The sequence below is a fragment of the Oryx dammah genome, unplaced genomic scaffold (assembly GCF_014754425.2).
Source record: "Oryx dammah isolate SB20612 unplaced genomic scaffold, SCBI_Odam_1.1 HiC_scaffold_27, whole genome shotgun sequence".
Taxonomy (NCBI): Eukaryota; Metazoa; Chordata; class Mammalia; order Artiodactyla; family Bovidae; genus Oryx; species Oryx dammah.
Genome location: NW_024070211.1, coordinates 41391637 through 41410302, shown reverse-complemented (window position 1 = coordinate 41410302; position 18666 = coordinate 41391637). Strand labels below are relative to the sequence as shown.

Sequence of the window (18666 nt, the reverse complement as noted above, 5' to 3'; positions counted from 1 at the left end):
TCTCGAGATGAAAGCATACGTAAAGTTTAAGAAAGAGCAAGAAGGCCAGTGTTGCTGGAGCTCTAGAGGTGAGGAGAGGGTGTAAGATGAAGCTGGAGAGGTTGCTAGGGCCAGATGAGGAAGTGCCTCACAGGCACGATTAAGAATTTTGAACTGGATTCTAGATGTGATGTGAAGCCAATGGAAGGTTTTGAGCAGGGGACTAAAACAATCAGATCTATATTCTGAAAGGCCTGCTCTAAAGGCTACATACTGAACGATTCCATTTATAAGACACTGGAAAATGTAAACAGAGACAGAAGTAGATCAGTGAGGATAAAAAAGGGCTGACTACAAAAGGCAGCACTAGTGACTTTTGAGGGGGTGATGAACTATTGTGTATCTTGATTGTGGTGTGTTTATGCAACTGTATGCACTGTCAACATTCACAGAACTGTACAATGAACAGAGAGAACTTTATTATATGTAATTCAAAGACAGTGGGACCCATATACACGGTCTACACTGACTGATATGCAAGCAACACATGTGGGTGCAGGAGGCATGGCACGAGGAAGGGAGCCTAATTACGAGACTTCTACAATAATGTAGGGAAAAATGATGGCATATAGTTGGAAAGTAGAGCCATGAGATTAGCGTGTTTTTTACCATCGAGATTCTCTCACTGGTGCACTGATGGAATACAAGTGTTGCTATACTCTCTTATGTAATTTTTCACTTAAAAATAGCTCAAACCAGTGTCAGATTCTACAACTGCCTCCAGAGAGAAAACCATTTGTATCATTTGTATCACTGTAAAAACTTTGCATTGAAAATACCTTTTAAAAACCTGATTAATATAATTTTATTTACACTATATTTTTTATTATATAATAAATATTATTTTATGATGAAGTTTATTATACTAATTCAACCTTATGTTTGTCCAGCTGAATTTGTCTAAGTAGAGTATTTAACCAGCTGAAAAGAATGAACTGCTTTCAATTTCTTTAGAAGTATTCACATAATTGTTATACTGATCAACTCACTGAATCAATAAAGCAGATCCTGAAGTACAGACCCCTGCTATTTAACAATATTTTCCTAGTCTTATTAGAAGTACGCTAGAACAGTGATCATTTACTTCAGTGGTTTGAAAGCTACAGAGCCTGTGTTACCAAGGGTCCATGAGACCACCAATGAAGGCCCCCAAAAGTGGTTCAAAAAACATATGGAAGTCATTCTTTAACCATGATAAAGCCTCAATGAGCTAACAAAAATGTCTTTATTTTAAATGTTAAAATAATTACTCAACGTTTGTATGCATAATTTTAGTATACAACATTTCAAAATATATGGTCAATAATGTAAATCTAAAAACCAAAAGACGTTCAGGAAGAAGCAGCCAGTAAACTTAATATATGACAACTGAGGTCTAAAAAGAATGAGGTCTAAAAAATCCTCGATATGCACTTAGCTAGTGGCCATGCCAAGACCACGGTGTTACAATAAGAAGTCCTGTGCAACGGCCACTGGGTGAGCCTGTCACAGCCCTGCAAACTGAAATATGCTCATAGCAAGTCCTTACTCAGTTTTTTAGCACATAGGCACCTAGCACAATCCTTTGCAAACAGCAGAACTCAGGAGTGGTCTCATGGGGAACTGCCTTTATCTTAAGTGATTATATAATTCAGACAGTTCACTGATTCAGACTTGTCTCTCCTCTCAATTATTCTGCATTAATTAGGGCTTATGCTACCAGCACTAACTAAAGCAATAATTAAATTCAATGGGATTATAATAGGGTTTGGCTTTTGGCTGAAATTTCACCAGATAAGCAAGACATTCACAGAGTTATATACAAGTAAAGCAAAAACCTAGAGAAATGAGGCAAGAAAGATCTTGGAAAATCTGCTTAAGTATAAGAAAATGTATCTTAAGAAGTATAGACTATGGTATAGACAATAAGCAAAATGACCATATCTAAGTAACTACTAAATATTTTCTAGTTTCTTTTGTAATGAGGGTATAAAATTAATCAATAGTTTATTATCAACATTTTTTTTAGTGAAATAGAACAGACTACAAAACATGAGGTACTAAAAGAGCTTCACAAAACTTGTTTCAATGATATATGTACACACATCATTTGTACCAAGTCACAAAATATTTCCTACTGTTGATAGCTATCAAACCATTTAAAGCCTCAAACTATTATATATAAGATGGATAAACAACAAGGTCCTATTGTATAGCACAGGGAACTATATTCAATATCTTGTGACAAACCATAATGGAAAAAAATATGAAAAAGAATGTATATACATGTATAACTGAGTCACTTTACTATAGAGAAAAAAAAATCAATACATCATCATAAGTCAGATATATTTCAATAAAATTTTTAAAATACCAATATGAAAAAAAAAAAAACACCTTGAAAGCCTATGTTGCAGAAAATAAAATCTGAACTTACCATTTTTTTGGCATGTTCTTCACACAGAGGTGTCTGGTGTGTAATGTCAAAGACGGGCACCGAACACTGCTGTCCATCTGCGAACTTGGCTGTGCAACTTGAGAAGAGTTGCTGAGAGCGGTTTAAAAGGATATCTGGGTTTTTTTTAAGTTAAGAATAAAATACACTGAAACAATTTAATTTTTCAATTTCTATATAAAATTTATTTCTTCAGTTACTTGTGCTTAGTAATCATAAATTTTGTTTTCTACAATAGCTAAAGAACCAACCCAACTACTATTACAGAAAATGGTAACAGTTGAATTTATCATCTTCAATTATCAGAAGATACTTCTAAAGGAGTCTTATTTTGCTAATGAGCTCCTAACATGAGTCTTGCTTATGGCCATTCTGATTTCTGTTATTTAGAGAAGCAGGGTCATTTCCTTCCTAACACACTAACTCCTAAAAGTTACACTACGATGGTTTAAACAACAACAAAACTTTCTTTTAAGGAAAATTTCTGCCTAAGATACTAATCAAGAAAAAACAGTTAAAGATTTAATTACAAAAAAACTCATCTATCCATATTTGAATTTTTCACTTCACGTTTCCAATACCAAACTCAAACTTCTAACTTATGAAAAATTACTTTAAAATTAAAACTGTACTATTAAAAGTGGAACATCAGCTTTTTGTCATCATCATTTTTAAGCATTGATACTTTTAGCCACTAACTATATTTTCACAGGTATACTTTATATCTATTAAGGGGATATCTTTCATTTATTCCTTTATGCTTTTACAATTAAGCATATAGGAAAAAAACCTTTACTGCACAGAAACTGTTGCTGAAAAAGCTGTGAAAATATAATACCAAGAGAAAGGAAGGAAAAACTCAGAAAAATAGTAAAGAAAAGTAATTGCTACTATATTAATTTTTAAAATCCTACTCCTTTAAATGTTTAATAGAAGTGAAAGTAATAAGATTTCATGATCACCCTGAAGTTCCTTAACACAGGTTTTCCTCATGTATATTCTGTCTTATGATATCTTCTTTCCTAGTTAGTGATGTTTGTTATCTTTCATACATTGCAGATCAGCAATGTACTCAATAAAAAGAGCAAATTAATCCCACAATTAAAAAAAAAAACACACAAAAAAACTGTAAAACTGTTTAACTTTCTTGGAAGACTAAAGACACGGTTTTTGAATAATGGGGTTTGATTTTCCTGTCAATGAGTGTTATGGTTATTTCTTACAAATTACCTACAACTACTGGAAGGACCAGAATCCTATTTTTTCAAAATTTTATTTAAATGACAGCCATTGGAAGAACCTACTACTTGCTGTCCGTTTTGCTCGTTTTGATATAATTGCTGAATACAGAATTATAATGACATAAGCAGAAAAACGGAGAAGGCAATGGCACCCCACTCCAGTACTTTTGCCTGGAAAATCCCATGGACAGAGGAGCCTGGTTGGCTGCAGTCCATGGGGTCGCTAAGGGTCGGACACAACTGTGCGACTTCACTTTGACTTTTCACTTCATGCACTGGAGAAGGAAATGGCAACCCACTCCAGTGTTCTTGCCTGGAGAATCCCAGGGACGGGGAGCCTGGTGGGCTGCCGTCTATGGGGTTGCACAGAGTCGGACACGACTGAAGCGACTTAGCAGCAGCAGCAGCAAGCAGGAAAAAAAAGGCTATTCCGTTTTTGAGCAAAACAAATGCAAGAAACTTTGAGTAAACACCAAGAAAATCAGAAGTAATATAAAAACTATTTTAAATACTAAATAGCTATGATTTCAAAAATCATTCACTTGACCTAAGAATGAAATATATCACCCAACGAGTCAGTACTTTACAATGTGCACTCAGGTTAGTTAGGAGGATACGTTGGAAGCAATGTCTGGTGAACGGAAGGGCTTTGTTGGTGCACTGTTCGCCCTTCACGGTCCCACTGCATACTGCAGCTTCCATCTCCTTCAACGTGGTCCGACTTACGCTAAGGAATGAAAAACATAAGAATTTTTTTAAATGCTTTAAGAATCTAGGGCAGTTATTCCATAATGTTACTATTTTATAACATTCACACTTTTAACTACCTAGATTCATTAATTAATATGCAAGTATGAATTATAATGACCAGTTCTAATATTTCCCCAACTGACAAAACAAATAATTACATTATAATTTGGCCTCAGCTATGTCTATCTATTTTGGGGTTTTGTTTGGCTTTTTTTAAAATGATATTTTGGTTTCTTTTACTTCACAAGGAAGCAGTAGAAAATAGTGAAGACCCTGAGACTAGATCAGACGAGACCTGGTTCTGAATTTTGGCTCTACCTCTTACTAGCTCTGTGATCTGGGGCAAGTTACTTAGCCTTGCTTAAGTCTCAACTTCCCCACCTGTGGAGTGCAGATAGAGTCCTCTAGCTGATAGGCAAGCATCAAAAGACACATCTAAAACACCACATGCAGTATAGAGTGTGGTACACAGTAAAGAATCAATGGTTGTCAGTCAACACTATTATCAACGTTGTTAGATTTTGGCCTCAGAAAGCTTCTAAACAATACATCTGCAAAATAATGAACCTAATACATGAGGAATGGGATGCAGGAACAGAAAGCTAAGCAATGAAGAATCTCCTTTCCACCCCTGTCTCGATTTGCCAGCTTCCACTTGCTCTATTAATTAATATATGTTCATTTTATTAGTTTGTAATCCCTCCATAGTTTCATACAAACATTAAATTTTTTTAAAATTTTAATTCTTGGAAGTATAAAAACTATGCTATCTATGTAATTCTATCAAATGTCATAAACTATTAGGCCTTTACACGTGCCTGAGTATGGAAAAAGAATCTACTTGGTGCATTGAGTCACCAGTCAGGCATCAAAAATTGAAAAATCTTTTGAATTGTTTGTTTCTAGTATCCTTCTAAGGATTTAAGTGAGATGAATTAGAAAAGGTCATATAGAATCTAAGTTACATATAATATTTCTATTACAATTGTAACTTTCATATAGTCAATGTAAAAAGGCGCTGCCTTAGAAGCTGCTTTAATTAAGAGTTCTACTAGGTTTGTCAGGATCACGAGTGAGGAAGTAGGTCATTAAGCTCACAATTTCCAAAAATTGAAGCTTTACTATTTTGGCAGCTAAACCCAATTTCTCTTGGTCTAGATTTAAATAGAAGGTAGCTCTCTAATTTGAATGGATAACTTTCATTGAACTCTTTAGTAATTTACTCAACCATCTGCCAGGCCTAGTGGTACAACACAGCCCTCACTTACTTTATCCTAAACTTCAAAGTAAAACATTGGCTTCAATTTTAGAATCATCATTATGTTCTAACTCACCAATCTATCTCTGAAAATAAACCCAAAGTCAGGATTTCAATATCCCCATAGAGAATAATCCCAACAAAACAAGGATTTTGATGCTGTTAACATGAAAATATTTACTGTGGGCTTCCAGTTTATATGCTCTACTGGATCCTCTGTTAAAAAAGAAGATTCCACACAAACAATACTATCTTTCTGCAGAATTGTGGGCTATAAGATATTGAGACTCAGGTTTATAAATTTTAAGCTATTTCAATGGTTTATTCTACATGCTCACACATAAATGACAAAATTACTAGATAAAGAATATTTTAATGTTTAGTTTATATCTAAACCATATTTTAAGAATACCTATTAGAAGGTAGCCATTATAGTTTCAATTTCTAAAATATTTAACAGCAACTTTTTAAATGTTTTCTGTGGAACTAGGCCTCTGATAACAAAATATTAAATACAGAGGAAGTTAGTCAACTGAGTTGATTTTTGAAGACCTTATATGTAATGTAAAGGAGTAAGGAACTAATCACCAAGGAATGATTATGGCACACTGGCATATGATTATCAGCAATGTAGTGAGCAATAAAGCATTTTATTAATCACGGGGGACATAAATGATATCACATAAATTTGAGATCAGTAATTTGAGTTTATCTTGGTGTCTGTCTTGCAACACATGGTTGTCATGAAATTTTCTGAAAAACATCACTAAAGGTGGTTTCGGAGATGATAAGAAGGGGTTGATTCTGCCAGTTAAAAATCATAGGTAAGTACAGTTTCCATACAGATAGCAAATTGCCCCAAACTCACAGTATAGTCTCTTTATATGTCACATCTTTGACAGAGTTGTACAATATATGAGACCCAATAGACACAATGATCTACATCTTGATTGCTTCATGCTGGACAAAACTAAAATTTCTACTGAAATTATACACTTGAAAGCATTATATCATATAAATGTTAGATATCTTTATTTTAAAATGTATATCAAAATGAGTGAGTTCTTTTAACAAATAGAAAACAGACCCTCACTTGTTCAATTCTACTCATTCATTCATCAACACTGGAGATTAAAAACAAAATATACATTGTCCCTGCCCTCGTCTGGTATGACACAGAGACTTTAATATAAGTATAAAATTCTACAATGAAGCAGAGTACAGAGCACAAGAGCGTATGTATTAGGAGATCAAACATAGTCAGGGGAATCTGGGAATGTTTCTCTGAGAAAGATAAGTCTCTGACCACATAAGAAGTAAGTTAAGCCCTAAATACCTTCTAGTGCAGACACTACCTCCATGAGAGGAGACAGAGTTCTCCAAGTGAGAGGAAATACTGCAGGCTGCAGTCACTATGGAGGTATATCAGATATACATACATAGTTTCAAACCACTCCAAATATGCCAAGAAGCAGAAAATTCTTAAGGGCATATTATTTTTTGAGATACTCAACTGGAAAATAGGTTACTTTGTTAAAGCAAATACAATGAAAATCAAAATACACAAAATGAAAACGAAATTTCAAAAAGTATAGTATAGTTATGTAAGGAATATGATCAATAGCTACAAAGCAAAGGTTAATTTTGTTTTCAGCTTGTTTTAAACCCCCTTTCCCTCAAATGACTCATGATCGTCCTTGAAAAATTAAAATACACAAAGTACAAATTTTTTTAAACTTTATCAATAATCCCATCATCTTGAGATAATTCTGGTAATATTTAGGTATATAAACCCCAAAATGTTTTACATACATAATGTTTATTTGCACACACACACATAGAGAAAAAGACTAGAAGGAAAAAGAATAAAAATATTCATAGTGCTCATTCTGTTTTGTGAATGGTGATATTATGGAGATTTTCTGCTATTTTCCATATTTTTCAAACTTTCACAATAAGCAAATATCTTCATTATAAACAGAAGGGATTTTTTTTCCCCCCAAAGAAATCCAATGTAATAAAACATTCTGAATATGATATTTGGGATAATGTATATATTACCAGAAAATGTAATGGAAATGCTCATATAAGAAAAAGCTTATTATATAAGTCAAAAACATAAAACACCACTTTGGTAGTTTAAAAAAAAAAAACTATAAGTATTACTTTTACAAGAAATTACTTAAGAAATTTTTTAAGCATTGTATTTTTTAAAGACAGGTAGCATTCTCAAATTCTCTACTAAAATTCTAATCGAACTCCAGCAAAATTCTAGTAAAAATTTTTTTTTTTTTTAAACGGTCAGCTGTGGCAGGATTATTTTGCCATCGCTGTAGAACTTTGAGCAACAAAACCAAAATACAGGGCTTATGTACTTCAGGATAATATGTCCACCACCCTCTGTGTCTTGACTATCCTCTCAAAAAATAGAGAAAACAGACAAGGTGAGTTCTTAGAAACAGGTGGCTGTGTGGAGCTCTGACCTGGCTCGACTGCGTGTAGCTCTCTGCAGTTCCTGGATCAGCTGGCCAGCACACTCTGGTTCTCTACTAGCCGCCTGCAGCAAGGCCTTCCTCAATGTGTGCCGGCATTTCTTTTGACGAGATTCTGCCCGCTCCAGGCGGCAGAGGTGCTTATATTTCTGCTGAAAGTAAGTGCAAAGTTGGGTCACCCTGGAGCTCCTACTCTCCGTGTCATCATCATCCGACCTAGAAAGTGCAGGGAGAGAAGCAAAAAACTTGATTACATGGGAGGTGCATTTTAGAAAAGGGAAAAGCAGGTTGAGGAAAGGGGGCTGGATGTACAGGGCTGAAACTGGTGGCTCATGAACACACACGATGAAACGAGAGGAACAGAATTCAGCAGAGCAGCTGAAAACAAGTATAGTGTTTTAACACTAAGTGGGCAGTAGAGACAATCCAATGCTCTAAGAGGCTTAAACTTCTTAGTCTGTCATAATTAAGACATTCCATGTATCTGTGTCTTCTAAATTTTAAGTGAAGAGGTATCTGGGGGAAGAAAATAATGTCTTTACCTCTATTTACTAAAAAGTCTGAATAAATGACATGAAGGTTATGATGAAACACTCAGCATAATTTCATAAAAGGCAGGTCATACCAGAAATGGAGCAGTGAATACATCTAAGAGCTGCCCTTTCAGATGCACTGGTTTTTAACTACCTTCTTTTGCTAAGCACTAAAGGAATTTTGATTGTAGGGATCACAATCATTCTACAGCATTTGTTCAAACTAAGGAAATATCCTAAACATTTTACATCCCAGGGAGTTACACAGAGGCTTTTCTGTCTTTGGGTTCCCTAGGTGGTGCAGTGGTAAAGAATCTGCTTGCAAATGCAGGAGATGCCAGCAATGTGGGTTCAATCCCTGGGTCAGGAATATCCACTGGAGGAGTCCATGGGGTTGCAAAGGGTCAGACCCAACTGAGTGACTGAGCACTTTTTGTCTCTAGGCTAATACTGATTGACGGGTGGCCCTGGCTGGAGCACTATGTTGAAAAGGATGCTGAGAGTACATCAGGCTCAAAAAGAAACAGTACAGTGGTTAGTTAGCAATGTCTACCACCAGGGAGAAGGCAATGGCACCCCACTCCAGTACTCTTGCCTGGAAAATCCCATGGACGGAGGAGCCTGGTTGGCTACAGTCTATGGGTCGCAAAGAGTCGGACACTACTGAGCGACTTGACTTCACTTCACCACCAGGGAAGTTAACAAAGTCATTTTCCTAGGGAACAAATGTGACCTCATTCTTTTTTTTTTTTTTTCTCCACTATTAGGAATAATGCACATAAGACTGGAAAAACCAACCTGTGTTACATTATATATTACCTTCCTTCTCTTATATTATAACATAAACAACACACGTGTGACACTCCAAACGATATATAGTATCTTACTAATTTGCAGTAAATTCTGCTCGGTTTCTCTTCTCTTCTTGAGGAGTATCACCCCTCTTTCCTTCAAAATAGCTCATAACCAGCTACTCTGTAAACTTCTGTTTAGTGTATGTCCTAAGTCATGTTTTCTTCAGTACAGTTTTTACTACAGGTATACCAACTGAAGGATCTCACTTCAATCTCTTCCTCTATTTGACATTCAACATTTGCTCCATGTCTGTCACGCTTTGTGAGAAGCTAGGAGCTATTAAAATTTCAATTTCCCAAGACCTACCCTAGATATGCGTGCATGTGTGCTAAGTCATTTCAGTCATGTCCAATTCTTTGCATCCCTATGGACTGTAACCCTCCAGACTACTCTCTCCATCCATGGGGTTCTCCGAGCAAGAATACTGGAGTGGGTTGCTATGCCCTCCTCCAGGGGATCTTCTGGACCCAGAGATTAAACCCCTGTCTCTTATGTCTCCTGCACTGGCCGGCGGATTCTTTATCACTAGTGCCACCTGGGAAACCCACCCTAGATCTACTGGCCCAGAAGTTCCATGGGATAGAACACAGGAATCTTTTAATTGCTCCCTAAGTCTCACAGCAGGTCTCCATTTGAGAGTTCTGGTAGGGCCCGTAAATGCTGTTAGTATGTTTAATGTGAGATAGAGAACAACAAGTAACAGAGGAGAGATACAGATAAAATGCTTTTAACGTCTACTGAAAAGACTCCAGGATGAAAGGCTTTGTAGAGGAGATGACAACAGAACAGAAGCTTGAAGAAAAGATGGAATCTGAAGATCAGAAAAGAAAGGGATCTCACAAGGATAAAGCAATATGCCAAGAAACAGAGATGGACAGGATGGGGAACAGCAAGGACTGAAGAGCTTAGGTGGGCTAAGGAGTGGGGTATGCAGAGTACTGATGGGTAAGGCCAAACATAAAGGCCGGATTACAGAATTTAACCTGTATTCCACAGGCAATGAAGAACTCTGTAGATTATTAGGAATACAGCTATCGATAACTGAGCTGTGCATGAGAAAGATTACACATGGGCAGATATAAACAGAGAAAGAGACAGAAGAAAAAAGTAAAGAAGTTATTACAAAACCCCAGGGAAGGGCTTCCCTGGTGGCTCAGTGGTAAAGAATCCACCTGCTAATGCAGGGGACATGGATGTGATCCCTGGTTCAGGAAGATCCCACCTGCTTCTCAGCAACTAAGCTTGTGCACCAGAACTATTGAGCCTGTGCTCCAGAGCCCGTGAACTGCAACTACTAAGCAAACACGCCATGACTACTGCACCTGTGCACCGAGAACCTACAAGAGTTCTCCACAGTGCAATGAAGAGTAGTGCCTGCTCACCACAACTAGAGAAAAGCCCTGCTGCTGCTGCTGCTGCTAAGTCGCTTCAACTCTGTGCGACCCCATAGACGGCAGCCCACCTGGCTCCCCCGTCCCTGGGATTCTCCAGGCAAGAACACCAGAGTGGGCTGCCATTTCCTTCTCCAGTGCATGAAAGTGAAAAGTGAAAGTGAAGTCGCTCAGTTTAGCGATCCCATGGGCTGCAGCCTACCAGGATCCTCCATCCATGGGATTTTCCAGGCAAGAAAGAGTTCTCGCAGCATCAATTGGCTGTGACTTGGCACAGCCAATAAACAACAATAAAAAAAACTCCAGGTAAGATATAACAAAGACCCCACACCAAGACGGCAGCTAGGCAAGTATTAAAGATGTGTCAGCTGGGCAAGGAAGAAGCCGAAGGGACAATTATCACCCAGCAGTTCCACTGGCAAAGACCAGGAAACAGCAGCAAGAGAAAATCTGGGGTAGGAAATAAATTCCATTTTGCGTGCATACATGCACAGTCAAGTCCGTCTCTTTGCAGCCCCAGAGACTACAGCCCACCCACCAGGCTCATCTGTTCATGACAAGAACACTGGAGGGCTTCCCAGGCAGAGCTAACTGTAGAGAACCTTCCTATCAATGAAGGAGCCGTAAGAGACCCAGGTTTGATCCCTGGGTTGGGGAGATCCCTTGGAAGAGGGTGTGGCAACCCACAAGATTCTCCAGTATTCTTGCCTGGAGAATCCCATGGACAGAGGAGCCTGGTGGGCTATATAGTTCGCATAGGATCACAAAGAGTCAGACACGACTGACGTGCCTTAGCACACATGCAATAATAGAGTGTGTTGCCATTTCCTTCTCCAGGAGATCTTCCCGAATCCGGGAGTGAACCCCCATCCCGTATCTCCTGCATTGGCAGGAGGGTTCTTTACCACTGAGCCACCTGAGAAGCTCAAATTCCATTTTAGACCTACGTAATTTAAAATGCAGTGGAGCCATCGAAGGGAGTGGTAGAAAACCCGTTGGAAATTATAAACTTGAGCACTTTTAGGGAAGAGATACAGATTTCAAAGTCAACAGCTAACAACTGGGAGTCACTAAAAGTTAAAGGCCACAGAGATAATAGAACAAGACACATAAGGGCCATTATCACAAAAGAATTCGGTGAGTGGGCATGAAGGATAAGAAAGTCAATAATGACTTTGAATCTGCATAACTAAGAGAATGGAAGTGTCATAACAGAAAGAGGAGAGAAACAGCTAAGTCTTTAAGGGAAAATAAAGGTAGGGTGACTAATCAACTGCCAACACTGTTATTTAAAAAGACTTTATATTACTGCACAGAAAATGGACTGAATGAATGGTTCTCAAGTTAACCATGGGAAGCTGCCCCTGGATGTAGAGGCATGTTATGTCATGATAAAAGTTTTCAGAGCTTATTCACAACTTTCAAATTTATCTTGCTGTGGCCCAATAACTGGCAGTTTGCAGACTAGCACAGGTTCACGGACCATCCTTGGTATGGTCCTAAACTAGAAAGTCTTCAAGGTGCCTTCCACTCTAAGATGGCTTGAGAGTAATACTTCAAGGGGCTTCCCAGGTGGCTCAGTGATAAAGAATCCACCTGCCAATGCAGAAGACTTGGATTCGATCCCTGGGTTGGGAAGATCCCCTAGAGTAGGAAATGGCAACCCACTCCAGTATTCTTGCCAGGATAATCCCCTGGACAGAGGCGCCTGGCACGCTATAGTCCATGGGGTTGCAAAGAGTCCAACAGGATGGAGCATGCAAGGACATTCTTCAAACCTAGTTGTTGCGGAAGATTATCAAACTAGGAAGAGAAAAGCCAGGTCCTATCATTTACCAGCAGCGACAAGAGCTTGTACCTACAGCATTCCTCACTAAGTGTTGTTTCCTTCCTTCTTTAAATTTTCTCACTGGTGAAATGAGAGACATAACTGGCTCCTCTATCTCCCATGGTTAAGAGAAATAATATGTGTGCAATCACATTATAAGTACAGGTATTAAGATGCTACTAACAGCCCCACGTACACAGCAGTAAAATTCTGAACCTGATTTCCTAAGACTTTAGGCTTGTCTGTAATCTCAGAGCAACAAGAAATTTTACAAATAAAAATCACATTAATTTATTAAAACAACGAAAGAGCAAAAACTTTCCACAAAAAAAAAAAAAAAAAATCAGGACCAGATGGATTCACTGGTGAATTATACAAAATGTTTGTAGAATTAGAGGGCTTTCCTGGTGGTCCAGTGGTTAAGATTCCATGCTCCCAATACAAGGGCATGGGTTTGATCCCTGGTCGGGGAATTAAGACCCCACATGCTGCAGGGTGCAGCCAAAAAATGAAACAAAACAAAAATAAAAACTACAGTAAGATGTCACCTCCAACCTGTTGGAATACCTACTATCAAAAAGAAATAACAAGGGTTGGTGAGGCTGTAGACAAAAGAGAACATTTGTACACTGTTAGTGGGAATGTAAACTGGAGCAGACACTTGGGAAACAGTCTTACAGTTCAAAAAATTAAAAATAGAACAGAATTACCACATGACCCAGCAGTCTCACCTCTGGGGACATATAATCTATGGAAATGAAATCACTGTCTCAAAGAGATATCAGCATCACCAGGTTCACTACATCATTTACTCACAATAGCCAAGATGTGGAAGCAACCTAAGTGCCCACACACGGATGAATGGATAAAGAAACGGCAGGAGATGTACATAATAGACTATTATTCAGCCACAAAAACAAAAATCCTGTCATTCGTGACAACATGGAGGGACATCAAGGGCATTATGCTAAATGAAATTAAGTCAGAGAAATAAATACCATATGATCTCTCCTTGTACGTGGAACCTTTAACAAAAGACTTGATTGCTTGATGCCAGAGACAGAGGTATATGGGAGGAAAAATAGATAAGCTATGTTTTAGGGCATTTTGTTTTATTTATTTTTTAAATAAACTGAATAATAAAAAAGGATTCTGCTTAGTCTCTCATGGTAGAAAAAAGACTGCAAAAGAAACTTTTCCAACGCTGATACCAACAGTCTCACTCAGGAGCTGGCGGTCTTGCACTCCATCCACATTGCCTAACCCCATCTTTCACATTCAAGCATATACATGTTTTCTCTATTGGCGAATGTAGTAATATTAAGGATAATTTAAAAATAAAGAAGATATGTAATTTTCCTAAAAAAAAAAAAAAAGTCAAATAGAGATTTCAACATCCCATTCTCAGTAATTGATAGAACAAAAAAGTCAAATAGAGATTTCAACATCCCATTCTCAGTAACTGATAGAACAAAATGAAAGGAAATCACTAAAGATGAAAAGAAAGAAAATCAGAGAAAACCTCAACACTATTAACCAAGTTGACCTGACATTTACAGAACACTAATCTAAATGTGATCTCTGATCACAGTACAATTAAATGAGAAACCAATTTCTGGTAAATCTCCAAATATGTGTAAACTAAATATCACTTCTAAATAACGCATAGATCAAACAAGATATCAGAAGGGGTATCAGAGTTCCCTGGTGGGCCAGTGGTTAGGACTTCTAGATCTTACTGCCAAGGGCCTAGGTTCAACCCCTGGTCAGGGAACTAAGATTCCAAAGGCTGCCCAGAGATTAAAAAAAAAAAAAAAAAAAAAGGAGGTGGGATGGGTATTAAAGTATTTTGAATTTAATAACAATGAAAATATGTCATACCAAAATTTGTAGGATGCAGCTAAAAACAGTGTTTAGAGGAAAATGAATAGCACCACGCATCTATGCCAGAAATATCTCAGATTTACATGACTTAAGCTATTATCTTAAAAACTTCAAAAAATTAAAGCCAAACAGAAAAAACAATTAAGAACAGAAAGCAACAAAATAGGATTTTCCTGACAGTCCAGTGGTTAAGACTCCACATCCCAGTGCAGGAGGCAGGGGTTCAATCCCTGATCAGGGAAGATGCCACATGGTGGAGCCAAATAGAAAAGAAAGCAATGAAATAAAAAATAAGAAATTAAAAAGGAAGAAAAAGCAATGAAACGAAAAGCTTTGTTTAAAAAGATTTAAATCTATTATGAAGCTATTTTAATTAAAACTTTGAGTTATTGGCACAAGGACAAACAGGCCAATGGAAGAGATTAGAAAATGCACAAATAGACAAACATATATATGTCAAGGGTTCCAATGCAATGGAAAGCAAGTGTTCAATAGTGTTGCTTAAATAGAAAACTCATATTGGAAAAAAAAAATGATCCTTGGTCCTAACTCACATCACATATAATATATACAAAAATAAATTCCAGAAAGACTGCCAGTAAAACAATAAATCGTTAAAAAGATATTATGAGAAAATCGCTTCATAATCCTGGCATAAGCAATGATTTTCTCAAGTGAGTCACAAATAAACTAACCAGAAAGGGAAAAAAAGAACACTAGTAAATTGTACTCATTAAAATTAAGAACTTTATTCTATTGAAGACATCATTAGGAATGTGAAAAGGTAAGTAGTTCCTGGCAGTAATTACTGTTCCTTAATAATACATTTAAGATACCAACCTACTTCTGCTACTGAGAGATCTCGGTAAAATCCTGCTGCTACTGCTAAGTCGATTCAATAGTGTCCGACTCTGTGCGACCCCATAGACGGCAGCCCACCAGGCTCCCCTGTCCCTGGGATTCTCCAGCCAAGAACACAGGAGTGGGCTGCCATTTCCTTCTCCAATGATTGAAAGTGAAAAGTGAAAGTGAAGTCGCTCAGTCGTGTCCGACCCTCAGCGACCCCATGGACTGCAGCCCACCAGGCTCCTCCGTCCATGGGATTTTCCAGGCAAGAGTACTGGAGTGGGGTGCCATTGCCTTCTCCGAGTAAAATCCTGAGAGCTCCGCTTTGGCATATGCATCTACAACTAAACTAAGTAACCAAGGAACCTTTGCCAAAACAAGGCCAAACTTTCTCCCCAAATTTCTTTAAGTACCACTTTAGTTTAGGAAGAAAGTTCATGAAAAGGTTCTTCAGAGGGGAATGCAGTGATCAAACCACTGTCCGTTTTTCTTCCCAAAACACAATGAATGCATTGGGGGATTTTAAATGGCAAAACCTTTTGAGAAATCTCACATGGCAAAAATTTCTTAAAGATATAATGGACAGGCTAGGCAGGACCAGCTTCCTAGAGCTCTCCATTTGCTGTTACAGTGGAGTACAACTAGAAGCTGGAAGGAAGCTGTTCTACAGGTCATCTGCAGTACAGGACAAAGCTCCTGAGAGAGCACAGCAGTACATGCAGACGTGCAGCTGCAGGCATAGGAGGGATGATAAACCAACGCAACCCCAGTTTCACCCAAGGGAAAGAATGCGGTGCCCTGTGCCTGAAGCAGAACACTGCCTGAAGCATAATACAAGTTCAACAGGATTCTGCGGAGTGAGTGAACAAACAAATGAGTGAAGAAGAAAAGATTAAAGGGACAGCTGGGCCAGAACCGAAGACAACTGCTTGCAAAAAGGAGAAATACACACTGAAGGGAAAGAAGGGCCAGGAAAGCAGAGTATCATGGTGAGTCAAGGAAGATACAAGTTAGCAAAACTGGCCAAGACAGTAAAGTGCTACAGAGATGAAGAGGATGACAACTGGTCACAAGTCTAACACAAATTCTGAGAACTCTGCAATTAAGGAAGAAATGGAATATAAACTGCTCCTGATCAAAGGCAAATACTGCCAATACTAATGTTCAGGTCACCTGCAGAATTAAAATAGGATTCTTGGCTATTACCAGTCGTTTCTCATGAATCAGGTCTTATGGTGAGCATTTACTTACGTTACCTCATTTAGAGCAATTTGTTAAATTAACTCAAAATATTCCAAGTCAAGCTAAGCTGATATGAATATCAACCTTAGGAAACATGTTTGAAATTATCTATAACTTGGAAAGAAAGCTTAAGCTCAGTTGTACTTCCATCTGAAAGCAAGAAATGCTAATGATAGGGAAATGGTCTTGAATTGACATATAAAACAGAACCTCAGAGAGAAAAAAAAACATATAGCATTTTCCAATACTAACTCAGAGACAGGAGAGACAGGGACAACTATATGGGATATAAGTCCCAAGAGTGGAAATGGAAGCATTAGGCTATTAAAGGTTAAGGACAACGACAATTATAAATACAGCTAACTCTCCTGGCTCTAACTCCATGTCCAAATAAACTTCTGACTATAATTTGCTTCCTGTATAGTTTTGCTTAGTGAACATTTGTACCACTTAATGACTGTATTTCTGGCTATAAACTGGCATTTTGGCTTATACATTAGTCTCTAGTGAATCAGTTTCTTAAGCCTAATCATCTCTGGGTATACTAACAAATCACACTGTATGCCTATAAATTCAGAAACCAGACCCTAGAATGTATATCCATACAAGGATACTTTGAAATTCTAGGAGTTGGCCTGGGGCAGATAGTCTCCCCTCTATCTTGTTGAACATCTATTCAACAGAACTTAAAACAAAATTAGCTGAATCTGTAAGTCACCTTTTGGTCTCACAGAAAAGGATCTATCTCAGTCCTCTCACACTGTACCCAGAGCATAGCCCCATGATGCTGAGGCAGTCCTCTGAAAGAGAACTGAAGGGGCTGGGCATTCACCTACAGCTTTCTGATAAGGCAGGTACCAAGAACCTCTAATGAGACTACTTTGGAAACTACTTTAACACGTTAGAAATATTCAGCACATTAGAAATATCAAAGAAAGGATCAATCTTGCATAAGATGGAGGTGAAGTAAAAAGAACTATTCCCAGCTACTGTGTGGATAGGGCCAAAGAAAACATAGAGAAATCAGACAGGGGGACTCCAAGTAGGCCAGGGACATTGGCAAGTTCCTTAACCCGTCAAGGCCTTGATTTCCTCTTCTATAAAATGAGGAAATGGGATCAGATAAACTCTCAGGTCCCCTTCAGTTCTAAAATCTATTACAACTGGTTCCTTCAGTCATAACTGAAAAAGGTACTGAAACAAATTTACCAAGGAAACATAAACATCACTCTCCTCAAATAATATAGTATATCTCCTCTCAAGTGGAATCTATTTTTACCTCCATTACAATAAAACTACATCCAGTAACGTTTTAAAAATTAGCATATATAGGAAGAACTCATTTACTACAGTGGAAATTGAAGAATAAAAAGGAAAAGGAGGACTCACGTTTGTCTTTCGTATCTGAGGGTCTCTCGGATGGACCAGGCCACCTGGTATGGCGAGGCCTGCTCTGAGTCCTCAAGTTCTTCTCCACTCTCTTCAGACCAGTCCAACCCTAGGACAAGGGAGAGGATGTGGCAAGTTAGAAAAAATTCATGTTTATTTAAAATTTAGATGAAAAGCTACCTGAAACACATAACCCAATACCTGTGGCAAACACTACCATAGTGTGAATGAATGCCTCCTGATGAGTGTCATCCCTGTTTCTAGCAAAGATATCAATAATGAAGGTATAACCTGCACTCAAATTTATAACAATGACACTGGAACAAAAAGGTTCAGATGAACTTCTATAGGATGTGTCACAAAGGGAGAAGAAACAGCAGAGAGTTCAAGTCAGAAAAAAATAAAGCGTAGAATTTCTTAAGTATCAAAACATATACACTAAAATAATGTCAGAAAAACATGAGATATTCAAGGCAACGGGGAA

The 18666-nt window shown here is 37.9% G+C and overlaps 1 protein-coding gene across 2 annotated transcripts in view; it reads right to left on the bottom strand.

The window, feature by feature from the left end:
• Window positions 1-18666, bottom strand: part of INO80D (INO80 complex subunit D) — a 68180-nt gene that overhangs the window by 18544 nt on the left and 30970 nt on the right. For both annotated transcript variants that reach the window (XM_040228717.1, XM_040228716.1), the window contains 4 exons: window positions 18183-18291; window positions 8206-8430; window positions 4332-4441; window positions 2456-2589 (listed from right to left, as the gene is read on the bottom strand). In XM_040228717.1, the coding sequence (XP_040084651.1) occupies window positions 2456-2589; window positions 4332-4441; window positions 8206-8430; window positions 18183-18291 (578 nt within the window). The remainder of the gene's footprint in view (window positions 1-2455; window positions 2590-4331; window positions 4442-8205; window positions 8431-18182; window positions 18292-18666) is intronic.